This window comes from Jaculus jaculus, chromosome 10 (assembly GCF_020740685.1).
Source record: "Jaculus jaculus isolate mJacJac1 chromosome 10, mJacJac1.mat.Y.cur, whole genome shotgun sequence".
NCBI classification, from domain to species: domain Eukaryota; kingdom Metazoa; phylum Chordata; class Mammalia; order Rodentia; family Dipodidae; genus Jaculus; species Jaculus jaculus.
This window is the reverse complement of record NC_059111.1, coordinates 11579459-11594096: the sequence shown is the minus strand read 5'-3', so window position 1 is coordinate 11594096 and position 14638 is coordinate 11579459. Positions and strand designations below refer to the sequence as shown.

At 43.2% G+C, this 14638-nt stretch overlaps 1 protein-coding gene across 1 annotated transcript in view; it reads right to left on the bottom strand.

Annotated features, from left to right (window-relative positions):
* Nucleotides 1-2123: 2123 nt before the first annotated feature.
* Nucleotides 2124-14638, bottom strand: part of Trip4 (thyroid hormone receptor interactor 4) — a 54555-nt gene continuing 42040 nt past the window's right edge. The window contains exons 12-13 of the mRNA XM_045160387.1: nt 7221-7323; nt 2124-2363 (exon numbers count right to left, since the gene is read on the bottom strand). Of these exons, the coding sequence (XP_045016322.1) occupies nt 2296-2363; nt 7221-7323 (171 nt within the window). The 3' untranslated portion in view covers nt 2124-2295. The remainder of the gene's footprint in view (nt 2364-7220; nt 7324-14638) is intronic.

Here is a 14638-nt window from a genome sequence, read left to right as displayed (position 1 = left end):
TGACTTGGAATTCACTATGTAGTCCCAAGGTGACCTTGAGTTTATCTTGAACAAAGGGCAATCCTCTGCCTCCTAAATGCTGGGTTAAAGGTGTATACCAGCATGCTTGGCTAAATTATCACTCCCCCCCCCCCCCGCCCCCGAGGTGGGAACTCCAGACACAAGCACTATCTTGTGCTTCTGGTTTATGTGGGTCCTGGGGAACCAAACCTGGGTCCTCTCACAAGCACCTTAACCACTAAGCAATCTCTCCAGCCCTAGATTATCACTTAAAAAAAAATTTTTTTTTAAATTTAATTAAAAAAATAAAAAAGAAAACTTTACTTTTTCTCAATTTTTGAAACATTTTCCGTGATTATAAAAAACATCCCATGGCAATACTCTCCCTCCCCCTTAAATTTTTTTTAATGTTTATTTATTTATTTGAAAGTGACAGACAGAGAAAGAGGCAGAAAGAGAGAGAAAATGGGTACGCCAGGGCTTCCAGCCACTGCAAACGAACTCCAGATGCGTGTGCCCCCTTGTATACCTGGCTAACATGGGTCCTGGGGACTCGAGCCTCGAACTGGGGTCCTTAGGCTTCACAGGCAAGCGCTTAACCAGTAAGCCATATCTCCAGCCCTAGATTATCACTTTTAAAGAAAAATTTTTTTTGTTCATTTTTATTTATTTGGGAGCAACAAACAGAGAGAGAAAGGCAGAGAGAGAGAGAAAGAGAATGGGCACGCCAGGGCCTCCAGCCACTGCAAATGAACTCCAGATGCATGCGCCCCCTCGTGCATCTGGCTAATGTGGGTCCTGGGGAATCAAGCCTCGTACCGGGATCCTTAGGCTTCACAGGCAAGCGCTTAACCCCTAAGCCATCTCTCCAGCCCAGATTATCACTTTTTAAAACAAAACTTTTTTGTTTTTATTTTTGGAGGTAGGTTCTTGCTCTAGCCTAGGCTGACCTGGAATTCACTATGTAGTCTCAGGCTGGCCTCTAACTCACAAAGATCCTTCTACCTCTGCTTTCTGAGTGCTGGGATTAAAGGTGTAAATAACTATGCCTAGATTAAAAAAAATATTTTAATTATTTCTTTGAAGGAGAAAGGCAGATAGAAAGAGCAAATGGGTGTACCAGGGCCTCCAGCCACTGCAAATGAACTCTAGATGCATGTGCCACCTTGTGCATCTGGCTTATGTGGGTACTAGGGAATCAGACCTGGGTCCTTAGGCTTTGCAGGCAAGTGTCTTAACTGCTAAGCCATCTAATGAGCCTGACAACCCACCTTAAAAATTTTTTTTTTAAATCAAAAAAATTTTATTTATTTGAGAGTGATAGAAAGAAAGAGAGAGAGAGAGAGAAAGTGGCAGAGAGAGAAAGAGAGAATGGGCACACCAGGGCCTCCAGCCACTGTAAACAAATTCCAGATGGATGTACCACCTTGCGCAGCTGGCTTACATGGGTACTGAGGAAGCAAGCCTCAAACCAGGGTCCTAGGCTTCACAGGCAAGCGCTTAACCACTAAGCCATCTCTCCAACCCCCCCTTTTGTTAAAAGAAATTAAATCAAATCAGTCCCTCACAATTTGTTAGCCAAGGTTAAGATTTTCCTAATTACAAATACAAGTTTCAAAGAGGAAATTTCCAAGTTGTTCCTTTGTCTTCTGAACACCATTCTGAGAAAAATGCCAAACACCTAAACTTTTTATTATTTATTTATTTTTAAGGTAGGGTCTCACTTTAGCCCAGGCTGACCTGGAATTCACTATGTAGTCTCAGAATGGTCTCAGACTCATGGTGATCCTCCTACCTCTGCCTCCCGAGTGCTGGGATTAAAGGCATGTACCACCACACCTGGCTCAAACACCTAAACTTTTTAAGTAAACTTTTAATATTTTATTTTTATTTATTTATTTATTTGATAGAGAAAGAGGGAGAGAGAGAGAGAGGGAATGGGCATGCCAGGGCCTCCAGCCACTGCAGATGATCTCCGATGTATGCACCCCCTTGTGCATCTGGCTAATGTGGGTCCTAGGGAATCAAACCTGGGTTCTTTGGCTTTGTAGGCAAATACCGGTAAACCATCCCTCCAGCCCTTAAGTAAACATTTATAAATAACATATCCAAAAATTGCAGTCTACTGCATAAAGAATTCCCATTCTTTAAGAAAAATATATAGATTTGGTAAGAATTTAAATTCGCAGAGTCAAGCTTTTTAGGTTTCTATTGCTTCAGTTCCAAAGGACTGGTGGACAGCAGCTTAAATCCATGACTCCACCTTGCTGGATAGTTCCAGTTCTCCTGGGTGGGTCAGACAGCTTTATTCTGCTTTATTAACCCCTTCTTTGCTCCTTGATGGATCTTGGAATCCAGTTTCCCTGTAAGAGAAAAGAAGTCTCATCATCATCATCATCATCATCATCATCATTATTGTATTTGCAATGCAAATCTCTCATGGCCTCCTAGGTCTTCTGGTTACTGTGTTTCTGTCACATTCAATTATCTAGCTTCAGGAGCCGGGCGTGGTGGCACACGCCTTTAATCCCAGCACTCAGGAGGCAGAGGTAGGAGGATCGCCTTGAGTTCAAGGCCACCCTGAGACTACAGAGTTAATTCCAGGTCAGCCTGGACCAGAGTGAGACCCTACCTCGAAAAACCAAAAAACAAACAAACAAAAAATTATCTAGCTTCAGGATGCGGACACTTCCAGAGTTTCGCCTCCAGGAATAAGAAAGCACTGGGAATGCTGTACACATGTATTTATCTAAAGAATCTAAGAAGTTAATATTTCTAACTCTGTAATTTCTAGAAAAGAAACATGTTTTCAGAGTATCTGATGCTAAGACAATTTTTTGATTTTTGACAAACACACACACACATGTAATGAAGGAAAGTGCTTCACACAGCGAGAAACCCATCCCACTGACCCGTTAACTAGTTGAGTATAATGCATGAACGAACCTCCTTCGCAGTGGGAAAGTTCAACTAACCCTTTTGCTGCTTCATTAAATAGGGGGAGTGACCTGAAACAGTGCAGTAGAATCCACATAAAGGCTTTGCTGACAAAGGGTGCAAACAGCAGCTAAAAAGGGTAAAGGTCACAGGCTACACCATGCTAAGGGTTAAATTTCAAAAACAAGAAGTCTCAGCCAGGTGTGGTGGCACATGCCCACAACCCTAACACCTGGGAAGGAGAGGTAGGAAGATTACCACATTTGGGAGACCACTATGATCTACTAGAGTTTTGGGCCAGCCAGGGCTAAGTAACAAAACACTATGATTTAAAAAATAAATAATGGCCAGGCCTGGTGGTGCATACCTTTAATCCCAGAATTTGGAGGATGCGTTAGGTAGGAGGATGCCAAGAGTTCAAGGATTCCCTGAGACTTCAAAGTGAATTCCAGGTCAGCCTGGGCTAGAGTGAAACCCTACCGCAAAAAATAATAAATAAATAAATAAATAAATAAACAAACAATCCCTGGTGTGGTGGTGCAGCCTTTGATCCCAGCACTATGGAGGCAGAGGTAGGTGGATCACTATGAGTTTGAGGTTACCCAGAGACTACATAGTGAATTCCAGGTCAGCCTGGGCTAGAGTGAGATCTACCTCAAAATAAATAAATAAATAAATAAATATATAAATCCAAACAGGAAACAAAAAGTGACTTTCAGGTCCCAGATGATCCAAATAAGAGGCACTTTACTACTGTGTTCTCTGAACTGATCCTTCTATCTACCAGGATATAGTCTGGTTGAATGACAACAACCTTTGAAACCATCTCTCTCAGGAAGAGAATATTAACAGAGTTCTAGAAAATAGTGCATTTCAGCTTCAACACACGCACACACACACGCACACGCACACACACGAATGGGTATGTGGGAGTACAAGGGCAGCAGGTATGCCATGGGCACGCTCGCATAACCACCACCACTTGTACAGCGACATTTTCCCTTGTGGGGCACTGAGGTGTAACAGAAAGAGCACTGAACCAGAAGCTAGTCAAGACCTGTACGCACTGGGCACGTCATTCAGCCTGTCTGGATTTCAATGGTGTCACTTGTCCAGTTAAGACAAGAATACATGTTTTGAGCACCACAAGGAGACTGGGAGCAAAGAAACCTTAGCTTAACACTTTCCTTGTGTGCTTGGGACTTCTTCCCCCAACTGTTGTGGGGTTACACCTGCTTCTAAAATAGCCCTGTGTCTTTCCTAGGCCACTTACAATGGTCACAAACTGCTTTACAACTAGGGCACACTGAGATTTAGGAGTTCTTTCTTCTCACAGGCCACCTGGCTGGAGATCTGAACTTGTGCCAGCAAACTGGTGAAGAGTTCCATTACAGGGCAAACTCTCTTTGTGTACCTAACATTACCACAGTGACTGTCAAATGATAGGTGCTGAATAAGTGCTTCATCATATAAATTACACAGAGCCAGGTGTGGTGGCACACGCCTTTAATCCCAGTACTTGGGAGGCGGAGGTAGGAGGATCACCATGAGTTCAAAGCTCCCCTGAGACTACATACTAAATTCTAGGTCAGCCTGGGGTAAAGTGAGACCCTACCTTGGCGGGGAGGGGGGGGGAAGAGAATGTGGTTCCTGGTGTGGTGGGGCACACATTTAATCCCCACTTGGGGCACTTGGGAGACAGAGGCAGGAAGATCCGTGAGTTTGAGGCTACCCTGAGACAACATAGTGAATGCCAGGTCAGCCTGGGCTAGAGTGAGACCCTACTTCAAAACAAAACAAAAAGCTGGACGAAGTGGCGCACACCTTTAATTCCAGCACTTGGGAGGCAGAGGTAGGAGGATTGCCATGAGTTTGAGACCACCCTGAGACTACATAGTGAACTACAGGTCAGCGTGAGCTAAAGTAAGACTCTACTTAAAAAAAAAAAAAAAAAAAAAAATATATATATATATATATATATATATGGCTGGAGAAATGGCTTAGGAGTTAAGGCACTTGCCTAAAATGCCAAAGGACTCACGTTTGATTCCCCAGTACCCATGTAATCCAGATGCACAGGGGGTGAAAGCACCTGAAGTTCATTTTCAGAGGCTTCAAGCCCTGATGGGCCCATTCTCCCTCTCTCTATCTGAATCCCCCCCAAATAAATAACAATTTTAAAAATTAAAAAAAAGAAAAAAAATTAAAGAGTAGGTAGAAGCACAAGGATCAATTCAAAGACAGTCTAGCGTACATAAGACTTAACGACAAACACACAAAGACACAAATAAGGCTGGAGAGATGGCTTAGTGGTTAAGGTACTTGTCTGCAAAGCCAAAGCACCCAGGTTCTTTTCCCCCAGGACCCACATAAGCCAGATGCATGAGTCTGGAGTTCATTTGCAGCAGCTGAAGGCCCTTGTGCGCCCATTCACTCTCTCTTCCTCGCTCACAAATAAATAAATAAAATATTTAAAAGACAAACAAACATAAAAACAGAAGCCAGGTGTGGTGGCTCATGCCTTTAATCCTAGCACTCAGGAGGCAGAAATAGGGATCACCATGAGCTCTAGTCCAACATGAAACTACACAGTGAATTCCAGGTCAGCCTGGGCTACAATGAGACCCTACCTCGAAAAGCAAACAAAATCCAGTCTGGCTGTGGAAACTACCAAGTGGGACTAGCTCAGATGAAATAGCTCACCAGAACAAAGCAGGCAGTGGTAGGTAAACTAAGCTCTGGCTTCAAGAAAACTACCAGGAGGAAATAAAAGAGGAACAAGGATTTCCAGGCTGTTCTCAGGGATTCAGGAATTCTTTTATCCACTGAGCAGCCTAAGAACAGAAGACAAGTGACAGTAAACTGAGAGCTCTTCACAGTAAAGGCCCTTTTGTGCCCTTGACAACTAGCAGGGTGACTATCAAAGGCAGCAACTTTTTTTTTTTTCATTTTGGTTTTTCAAGGTAGGGTCTCACTCTAGCACAGGCTAACCTGGAATAATTCACTATGTAGTCTCAGGGTGGCCTCGGACTCTCAGTGATCCTCCTACCTCTGCCTTCTGAGTGCTGGGTTGAGGATTAAAGGTGTGCGCCCCCACATCCAGCTAACAGCAGCAACTCTAAAACCAAGGAAGCACAAAGAGGCCAAGACATCATGGCTACCTCCACCCTGTTCTTTTTGTTGCTGCTGCTGCTGTTTTTGAGCTGGGGTCTCACTGTAGCCTAGGTTGACATGGAACTCACTCTGTAGTCCAAGGCTGGCCTTGAACTCACAGCAATCATCCTGCCTGGGCCTGAAGAGTGCTGGGATTAAAGGTATGTGCCACAGGGCTAGAGAGATGGCTCAGAGGTTCAGGTGCTTGTCTGTAGAGCCTGATGACCCAAGATCAATTCTCCCCAGTGCCCACGTAAAGATGCACAAAGTGGCACATGCATCTGTAGGCAGAGGTGGGAGGATCGCTATGAGTTTAAGGCCAACCTGAAACTACATAATGAATTAAATTCCAGGTCAGCCTGGACTACAGCAAGACCCTACCTTGGAAAACCAAAAAACTTAAAATAGGGCCGTTAAGGTGTTTGCCCTCAAAGCCTAAGGACCCAGGTTTGATTCCCCAGTACCCACGTAAGCCAGATGTACAAGGTGGTACATGAGTATGGAGTTCATTTGCAGTGGCTGGAGACCCTGGCTTACCCATTCTCTCTCTCCTTACAAAAAAACAAATAAAACTTTTATTTTGTTTTTCCAGGTAGGGTTTCACTCTAACCAAGGCTGACCTGGAAATCACTATGTAGTCTCAGGGTGGCCTAGAACTCACAGCAATTCTCCTACCTCTGCCTACCGAATGCTGGGATTAAAGGTTTGCACCACCAGGTCTAGCTAAATAAAACATTTTCAAAACGAAATAATGGGGCTGGAGTGATGGCTTAGCAGTTAAGGCACTTGCCTGCAAGGCCAAAGGACTCAGATTTGATTCCCCAGGGCTCATTTATGCCACATGCACACGCTGGTACATGCATCTGGAGTTTTTTTTTTGCAGTGGCTGAAGACCCTGGCATGCCCATTCTCTATCTGCCTCTTTCTCAAATAAATGAATAAAAATTTTAAAATTTGGAAAAAAAAAACCCAAAATAATGATTATGTAATTTTTAATCCTCCAACACTAAGGATGATACAGAACACAATTTAAAAAGAAAAAGGTGTTTTTTTCCCCCAAAGTCAGACAAGTTAGGTGCAAGAGCAAAGAATGGGGGAGCACATTTAGAGCATCAGAGACTATGACTTACAGATTTTTGGATTTCCTTTAATAGGAAACTTCACAACCATTTCCTGGGGATTTTTGCAGATGAAAACAAATGGAGAATCAGATTCTTGACTGATGTCTGGAAACTGAAATATAAAAAATAAATGTTCAGGCTAGTTGGAACAGATTTGGAATTTTGAAGAGATCAACTGATGCCCAAGGCTTCACCTCAACATTTTGATGGTATACTCCCCACTGCACACATAGAGGATACTGTGTCCAATAAACAAGAAGGAAACTTCTTTCTACAGATCTTAGCTCAGTATTAGACAGTCCTTTGCCTGCCATCTCTGGCTTTCTACAGTGGGACTAGCTTCCTAAACAACAGATATCTGAGAGTCTTCCAAGATAATTATTTTTTTTTTTGGTATCTTGAGGTAGGGTCTTGCAGTAGGCCAGGCTGACCTTGAATTCACTATGGAGTCTCAGGTTGGCCGCCAATTCATGGTGCTCCTCCTTCCTCTGCCTTCCAAGTGCTGGGATTAAAGGCATGCACCACCTGGCTTTTTTTTTTTTTTTAATATTATTTATTTATTTATTTGATGGAGAAAGGGAGAGAGAGAATGGGTGTGCCAAGGCCTCCAGCCACTGCAAAGGAACTCCAGATGTGTGTGTCCCCTTGTGCATCTGGCTAACATGGGTCCTGGGTAATCAAACCTGGATCCTTTGGCTTTGCAGGCATATGCCTTAACCACTAATCCATCCTTCCAGCCCCTGACTATTCTTTTGATTGATTTTTTTTTTTTTCCTGAGGTAGGGTCTCACTCTAGCCCAGGCTGACCTGGAATTTACTATGGAGTCTCAGGTGGCCTCGAACTCATAACGATCCTCATACCGCGGCCTCCCAAGTGCTAGGATTAAAGGCATGTGCCACCACGCCTGGCTCACATGACTATTCTTTTAACACGGGGAGCTGGGAGCTTCTTGGACCTCCTCCTGCAGGAACATGGGGCAGCTCCCTATGTTCAGCAAGAGTTAAGCACTATTAGACTTAAGAAAAATAAGAGGCTGGAGAAATGGCTTAGCAGTTGAAGCATTTGCCTGTGAAGCCAAAGGACCCAGGTTTGATTCCCCAAGACCCATGTACCAGATGCACAAGGGACACATGCGTCTGGCGTTCATTTACAGTGGCTGGAGGCCCTGGTGTGCCCATTCCCTCTTCATCTGCCGTTCTTATCTCTCTGCTTGCAAATAAATACATAAAATGGGGAAAAAAAATTTAAAAAAGAAAAAGAAAACATCTGTAGAAAACCTGCCAGAAGCAATCTACATAATCCTTCCCTCACTAAAGGGAAGGAAGATGATTCATTCTGAGAGGTCTGAACATGCAAAGGCTGTTTGGTGGATCTATTCCAGACCTACTGGGGGTGAAAAGTAATGGGAGAACAACTCTCAAAAGGGCTTAGAAATTGCCATCTCTTATCGTAAAACAAATTTGCCTGTATTCTTAGGACTTTTGTTCCTTCTATAAAAACACACAGAACCTGGGCTGGAGAGATGGCTTAGCGGTTGAGCGCTTGCCTGTGAAGCCTAAGGACCCCGGTTCGAGGCTCAGTTCCCCAGGTCCCACGTTAAGATGATGCACAAGGGGGCGCATGCGTCTGGAGTTCGTTTGCAGAGGCTGGAAGCCCTGGCGCGCCCATTCTCTCTCTCTCCTTCTATCTGTCTTTCTCTCTGTGTCTGTCGCTCTCAAATAAATAAACAAAAATTAAAAAAAAAAAAACAACACACACACAGAACCTAAAGTAAGTGTATGCTGGGAACATAATCACAAGGTAAGCCAAAATTATGGGTTGGCAAAAATTGTTCTCTAGCAATGCCCAAGTCACCAGCTGTTTCTCTTATCTTGGGATATCTTCTGTTAGCATGTTTGATAAATATGACTGATAGGCATCTAGGCCAGATATAATCACCAGAGAAACCCTTTTCCTAGTAACTACTATCAAAAGTATGAAGACAGCTTTCTTCTTTTTTTTCTTTTCTTTCTTTCTTGTTTTTTGAGGTAGGGTCTCCCTCTAGCCCAGGCTGACCTGGAATACCCTATGTAATCAGGCCTCAAATTCATGGCAATGTTCCTACCTTTGCCTCCCTAGTGCTAGGATTAAAGGCATACATCACCATACCCAGCTGTATTTTAAAAATATCTTTGATTTATTTGAGAGAGAAAGAGGCAGAGAGAGAGGGAGCAAGAGACCAAAAGGGCATGCCAAGGCCTCCAGCTGCTGTAAACAACTCCAGATGCATGTCACCTTGAACATCTGACTTACATGGATCCTGGGGAAATAGAACCTGAGTCCTTTGGCTTTGCAGGAAAGCGCCTTATCCACTAAGCCATCTCTCCAGCCCTACGCTTTTTGTTGTTGTTTTGATTTTAAAGGTGGGATCTTGCTCTAGCCCAGGCTGACCTGGAAGTCACTATGTAGTATCAGGGTAGCTTCAAAGTCATAGCAATCCTTTTACCTTTGCCTCCCTAGTGCTGGTATTAAAGGCCTGTGCCACCACACATTTTAGAACCGGGGTGGGGAGTGGTGGCGCACACCTTTAATCCTGGCACTGGGGAGGCAGAGGTAGGAGGATCTTTGTGAGTTCCAGGCCAGCCTGGGCTAGAGGGAGACCTCACCTCAAAAAAAAAAAAAAAATTAAGCCAGACTGACATGACATCAGTGAAAATCACCTATTCATGATGATTGTTTTTGCTATATTTTTTATATAGCAGGCTTCATTTCAACTTAAACAAATGAAAACATAAAGAAAGGTTTTGGGCTGGGGAGATAGCTCAACAGTTACAAGGTACTTGCTTGCAAAGCCTACTGGCCTGGTTCAATTCCCTAGTATTCACATAAAGCTAGATGCTCTATGTAGTACCTGTGTCTGGAATTCATTTAGTTTCAAGAGGCACTGGCATACAAATTCTCTCTCTAATTTATATATATATATATATATATATATACCGGGCACTTTTAAAAAATTTATTTTAAAGCTGGGGCATGGTGGCACACGCCTTTAATCCCAGCACTCAGGAGGCAGAGGTAGGGGGATCGCCATGGGTTCCAAGCCACCCTGAAACTACATACTGAATTCCAGGTCACCTGGACTAGAGAGAGACCCTACCTTGAAAAACAAAAGAAGCAAACAAACAACAAAAAAAAGTGCCAGGTGTGGTGGCACACAAACTTTTAATCCTGGCAGGAAAGGTAGAAGGATTGACATGAGTTCGAAGTTACCCTGAGATTACACAGTAAAGTCCAGATCAGCCTGTGCTAAAGTGACAACCTACCATGAAAATTCAAAAATATATATATATAAGATATTGTGGGATATAGTAGTGTATAGTGGTAATCATACAGCATTTACCTGTAATCTGTTTGAAGGGTAGAGGATGGTGAGTTAGTTTGGACTGCACAGAGAGACCTTCTCTCAGCACTCAGAGGTAAGAGCTATGAGTTTGAGAATAAATCTGTCACTTGGATAACACAGTAGATGACAGGGCTTGAACAGACTGCAAGTAGAAAGCCAGGCTACCTTGCTTCCTTCCAGATTGTACAGATCATTTTCACTAAGCCTTGGTTCACTTCAGAGTAAAATGAAGGAATCATGGAAAATGACTGATTCTAAGTACATAAATCTCTTGTATCTATTCCTCTCTCATCTCATTCTGCTGGCATTATGAAATAGATCATTTTCTATCTCTACGCTGAACTTCAACAATCTTCTCACTAGTCTTTCTACCTAAATCTCTTCAATGCATCTTCCACACAGGGGCCAATGAGTTTTCCTGAGGCCAGACTCTCCATGCTATTGCCTCATAAAAACTTTCAAAACGCTCCTCTCCATTTCCCAACTCACTGCTGAAGTGGGCCTCACCCCTGTGGCGTATCATTTAAAGCTATCTTCCACCTGACCACAGCCTACCTTTCGATCCTCGTCCACTGCTTCCTTTTCTTCACTCACATATTTCTTCAGGATGCCCCAACTTCCCACCTATGCCTTTACTCACATTACTTCCTCACTTGGGAATATGCTTTTCTTTTTAAATATTTTTATTTACTTAAGAGACAGGGAGAGAGAGAGAGAGTGAGAGAGTGTGTGTGTGTGGGAAAAATAGGCATGTCAGGGCCTCCTGCCACTGCAAAGAAATTTCTGGCTTTACATGGCACTAGGGAATTGAACCCAGGCCAGCAGGCCTTGTAAGCAAGTACCTTTACCTGCTGAGCCCTCACCAGCAACACACACACCTTAGAATATGCTCTTCTACCATGTAAGGAAGAAGACATCAGCAAAATTCCAATTTTATTACTTGTTGACCAGCATTACCCAAGTGACTTTATCTCTGAGCTTAAAATTCTCTCATCTTTGAAGGAATAAGGAACCTTGTTTGAATTGCTGTAAGGTTTAAAAAGTGACATTCATAATGAGCGTGGTACATAGTAAGTGATAAAAAGTGACAGCGTTGCTAGGTGAGGCGGCACCCACCTTTAATCCCAGCAAATGTGAGGCACAGGCAGGAGGATTGCTGTGAGTTAGAGGCCAGCCTGGGACTACACAGTGGGTTTCAGGATAGCCTGGGCTAGAGTGAAGACCCTACCTCAAAAAAAAAAAAAAAAAAGCAAACAAAACAAAAAAGGCTGGAAAGATGGCTTAGTGTTTAAGGCTCTTGCCTGCAAAGCCAAAGGACCCAGGTTCAATTCCAATGTACCCATGTAAAAACAGTTACACAAGGTGGCTCATGCATTTGGAGTTCATTTGCAGAGGCTAAAGATTCTGGTGTGCCCATTCTTTATCTGCTTTTCTCCTTTTCCTCTAAAATAAATAAATAAAAATTAGCCACCCTGAGAATACAGAGTGAATTCTACCCTGCCTTGAAAAGCCAAAATAAATAAATAAATAAAATTTTAATTTTTTTTATTTATTGGAAAAAGAGAGAATGGGTATGCCAGAGCCTTTAGCCACTGCAAAGGAACTCCAGATGTATGTGCCACCAAGTGCACCTGGCTTACATGGGAGCTGGAAAATTGAACCTGGATCCTTAGGCTTCATAGGTGTTGGAGTCAGGTTTGCATTGCTGGTAGAAATCACCTGACCAAGAGCAGCCTATGGGAAAAGGGTTTATTTTGGCTTACACATTCAAGAGGAAGCTCCGAGATGGCAGGAGGAAACGATGGCATGAGCACAGGGTGGACATCACCTCCTGGCCAACATCAGGTTAACAATAGAAACAGGACAGTGTGCCAAACACTGGCAAGGGGAAACTGACTATAATATCTATAAGTGTGCCCCCAACAATACACTGTCTTGAGAAGGTATTAATTCCCAAATATCCACCTTCCGGGAACGTAGCATTCAGAATACCCAAGTTTATGAGGGACACCTGAGTCAAAACCACCACAATAGGCAGGTGCCTTAACCACTAAGCCGTCTCTCCAGCATAAAATATTTTAAAAATTATTTTTATTTTGAGAGAGACAGACAGAGGCAGAGAGAGAGAAGGGTGGGCCCGGACCTTCGGCCTGCAGTGAAGGAATGCAGATGCTTGTGCGCATGTGCGACACTGTGCTCTGCGTCCCTGTGCCCCTGGCTGCATGGCACCTGGAGATCTGAACGTGAGTTCTTAGGCTTCGAGGGAAGCACCTTAACTGCTAAGCCATCTCTCCAGCCCCTAAAACTATTTTGTAGTGAGACAGACAGCGGAAGAGAGAATTCAAATAAAGATTTTAGCAAGTGCCAGGCAGTGGTGGTGCACACCTTTCAGGCAGAGGTAGGAGGATCACCATGAGTTCGAGGCCACCCTGAGACTACATAGTGAATTCCAGGCCAGCCTGGGCTAGAGTGAAATCCTGCCTTGAAAAACAAAACAAAACAAAACATAAAAGTGGTAATAATGTTCCGAACAGAAAGTACAATTGTCCTTAGATTAAAACACACACACGGGATAGAGAGATGGCTTAGCGGTTAAGGTGACTGCCTGCAAAGCCAAAGGACCCACGTTCGATTCCCCAGGACCCACATAAGCCAGGTGCACAAGGTGGCGCATATGTCTGGAATTTGTTTGCAGTGGCTGAAGGCCCTGGGGTGCCCATTCTCTCTATCTGCCTCTTTCTCTCCCCTACCCCCACTCAAATAAATAAAATAGATGAATAAAAAATTTAAGTGCACACCCACACACACATTTTCACCTTGGAGACCTGTTGCAGATATGGGTATGGCCCGCTGTGGGGTTCCCCTTGGTATGGTTAGGCTGTTCACCTTATTTCAAATGATTACTTGATACTCAGACAATAAATATACTCTGTTCTGACTACAAACTCTAGTTAGTGCTCTATTCTTCAAAAGAATTCTCAGAATTGAACTGGGCATGGTGGCATTTGCCTTTAATGCCAACACTTGGAGAGCAAAGGTAGGAGGACTGCCATGAGTTTGAGGACAGCATGAGGCTACCTAGTGAATTCTAGGTCAGTCTGGACTATAGAGAAACCCTAAATCAAAAAAAAAAAAAAAAAAAAGATAAAGTAAAATTAAAATATGGGGGCTGGAGAGATGGCTTAGCGGTTTAAGTGCTTGTCTGAGAAATCTAAGGCCTCAGATTCCATTCCTCAGTATCCATATAAACCACCAGGTACACAAGGTGGCGCATGCATCTAGAGTTTGTTTGCAGTGGCTATAGGCCCTGATGCGCCCATTCTCTCTCTCTCTCTCTCTAAATATAGTAAATAATACTCTAAATAAGTAAGTAGAGACAGAGAATTTATGAATTTTCAAAGCCAGTGCATAGTTGAATGTTGAGCATTACTTCCTTCCATCAATTTCTAACTTCTCAGACTCAGAGACCATGCATTAGTCATAGAAAATCCTGATTTCCACACATGAAATGGCACCTGGAACCTTCACATACTTAGAGAAGAGGGAACAGGTAATACTCTAACCTCTACTGCAAGACTGCAAATTCTACTGTTGGCATCAGCTGCTGGGTACAGGAACCCAGCAGACCTGCTTCAGCATAATCCCTTGAAGATATGGTCTTGTCTGTTACAACAGCCACCACATCAAATAGACTAAGGGGTCAGAAAACTGGCAAAAGAGGAACAGATTCTGTGCAGGAGAAATAGAATAATCTATGACCTTGGAGATTTCAGAAAAATCAGATTTTTCTTTTGAAGTCAGGGTTATAAATAGCACAAACAAACACAGACCCATAGAAACAAAAGCCATCAACTCAACTTTTTGTTTGAAAACTTGTTAGATCTCCAGAACTGTTCACAACCACAGCTGCTAATGGTTATGGATTTGGCAATCAAAACGTCTTTGTTAAAAAAAAATTTTTTTTTTAACTGCCTTACTATTGAGGTTACAAACCGCAGCCTTGATGCATTGTCGCAGTCAACATCCTCCCTGCTGTTTTTGAGA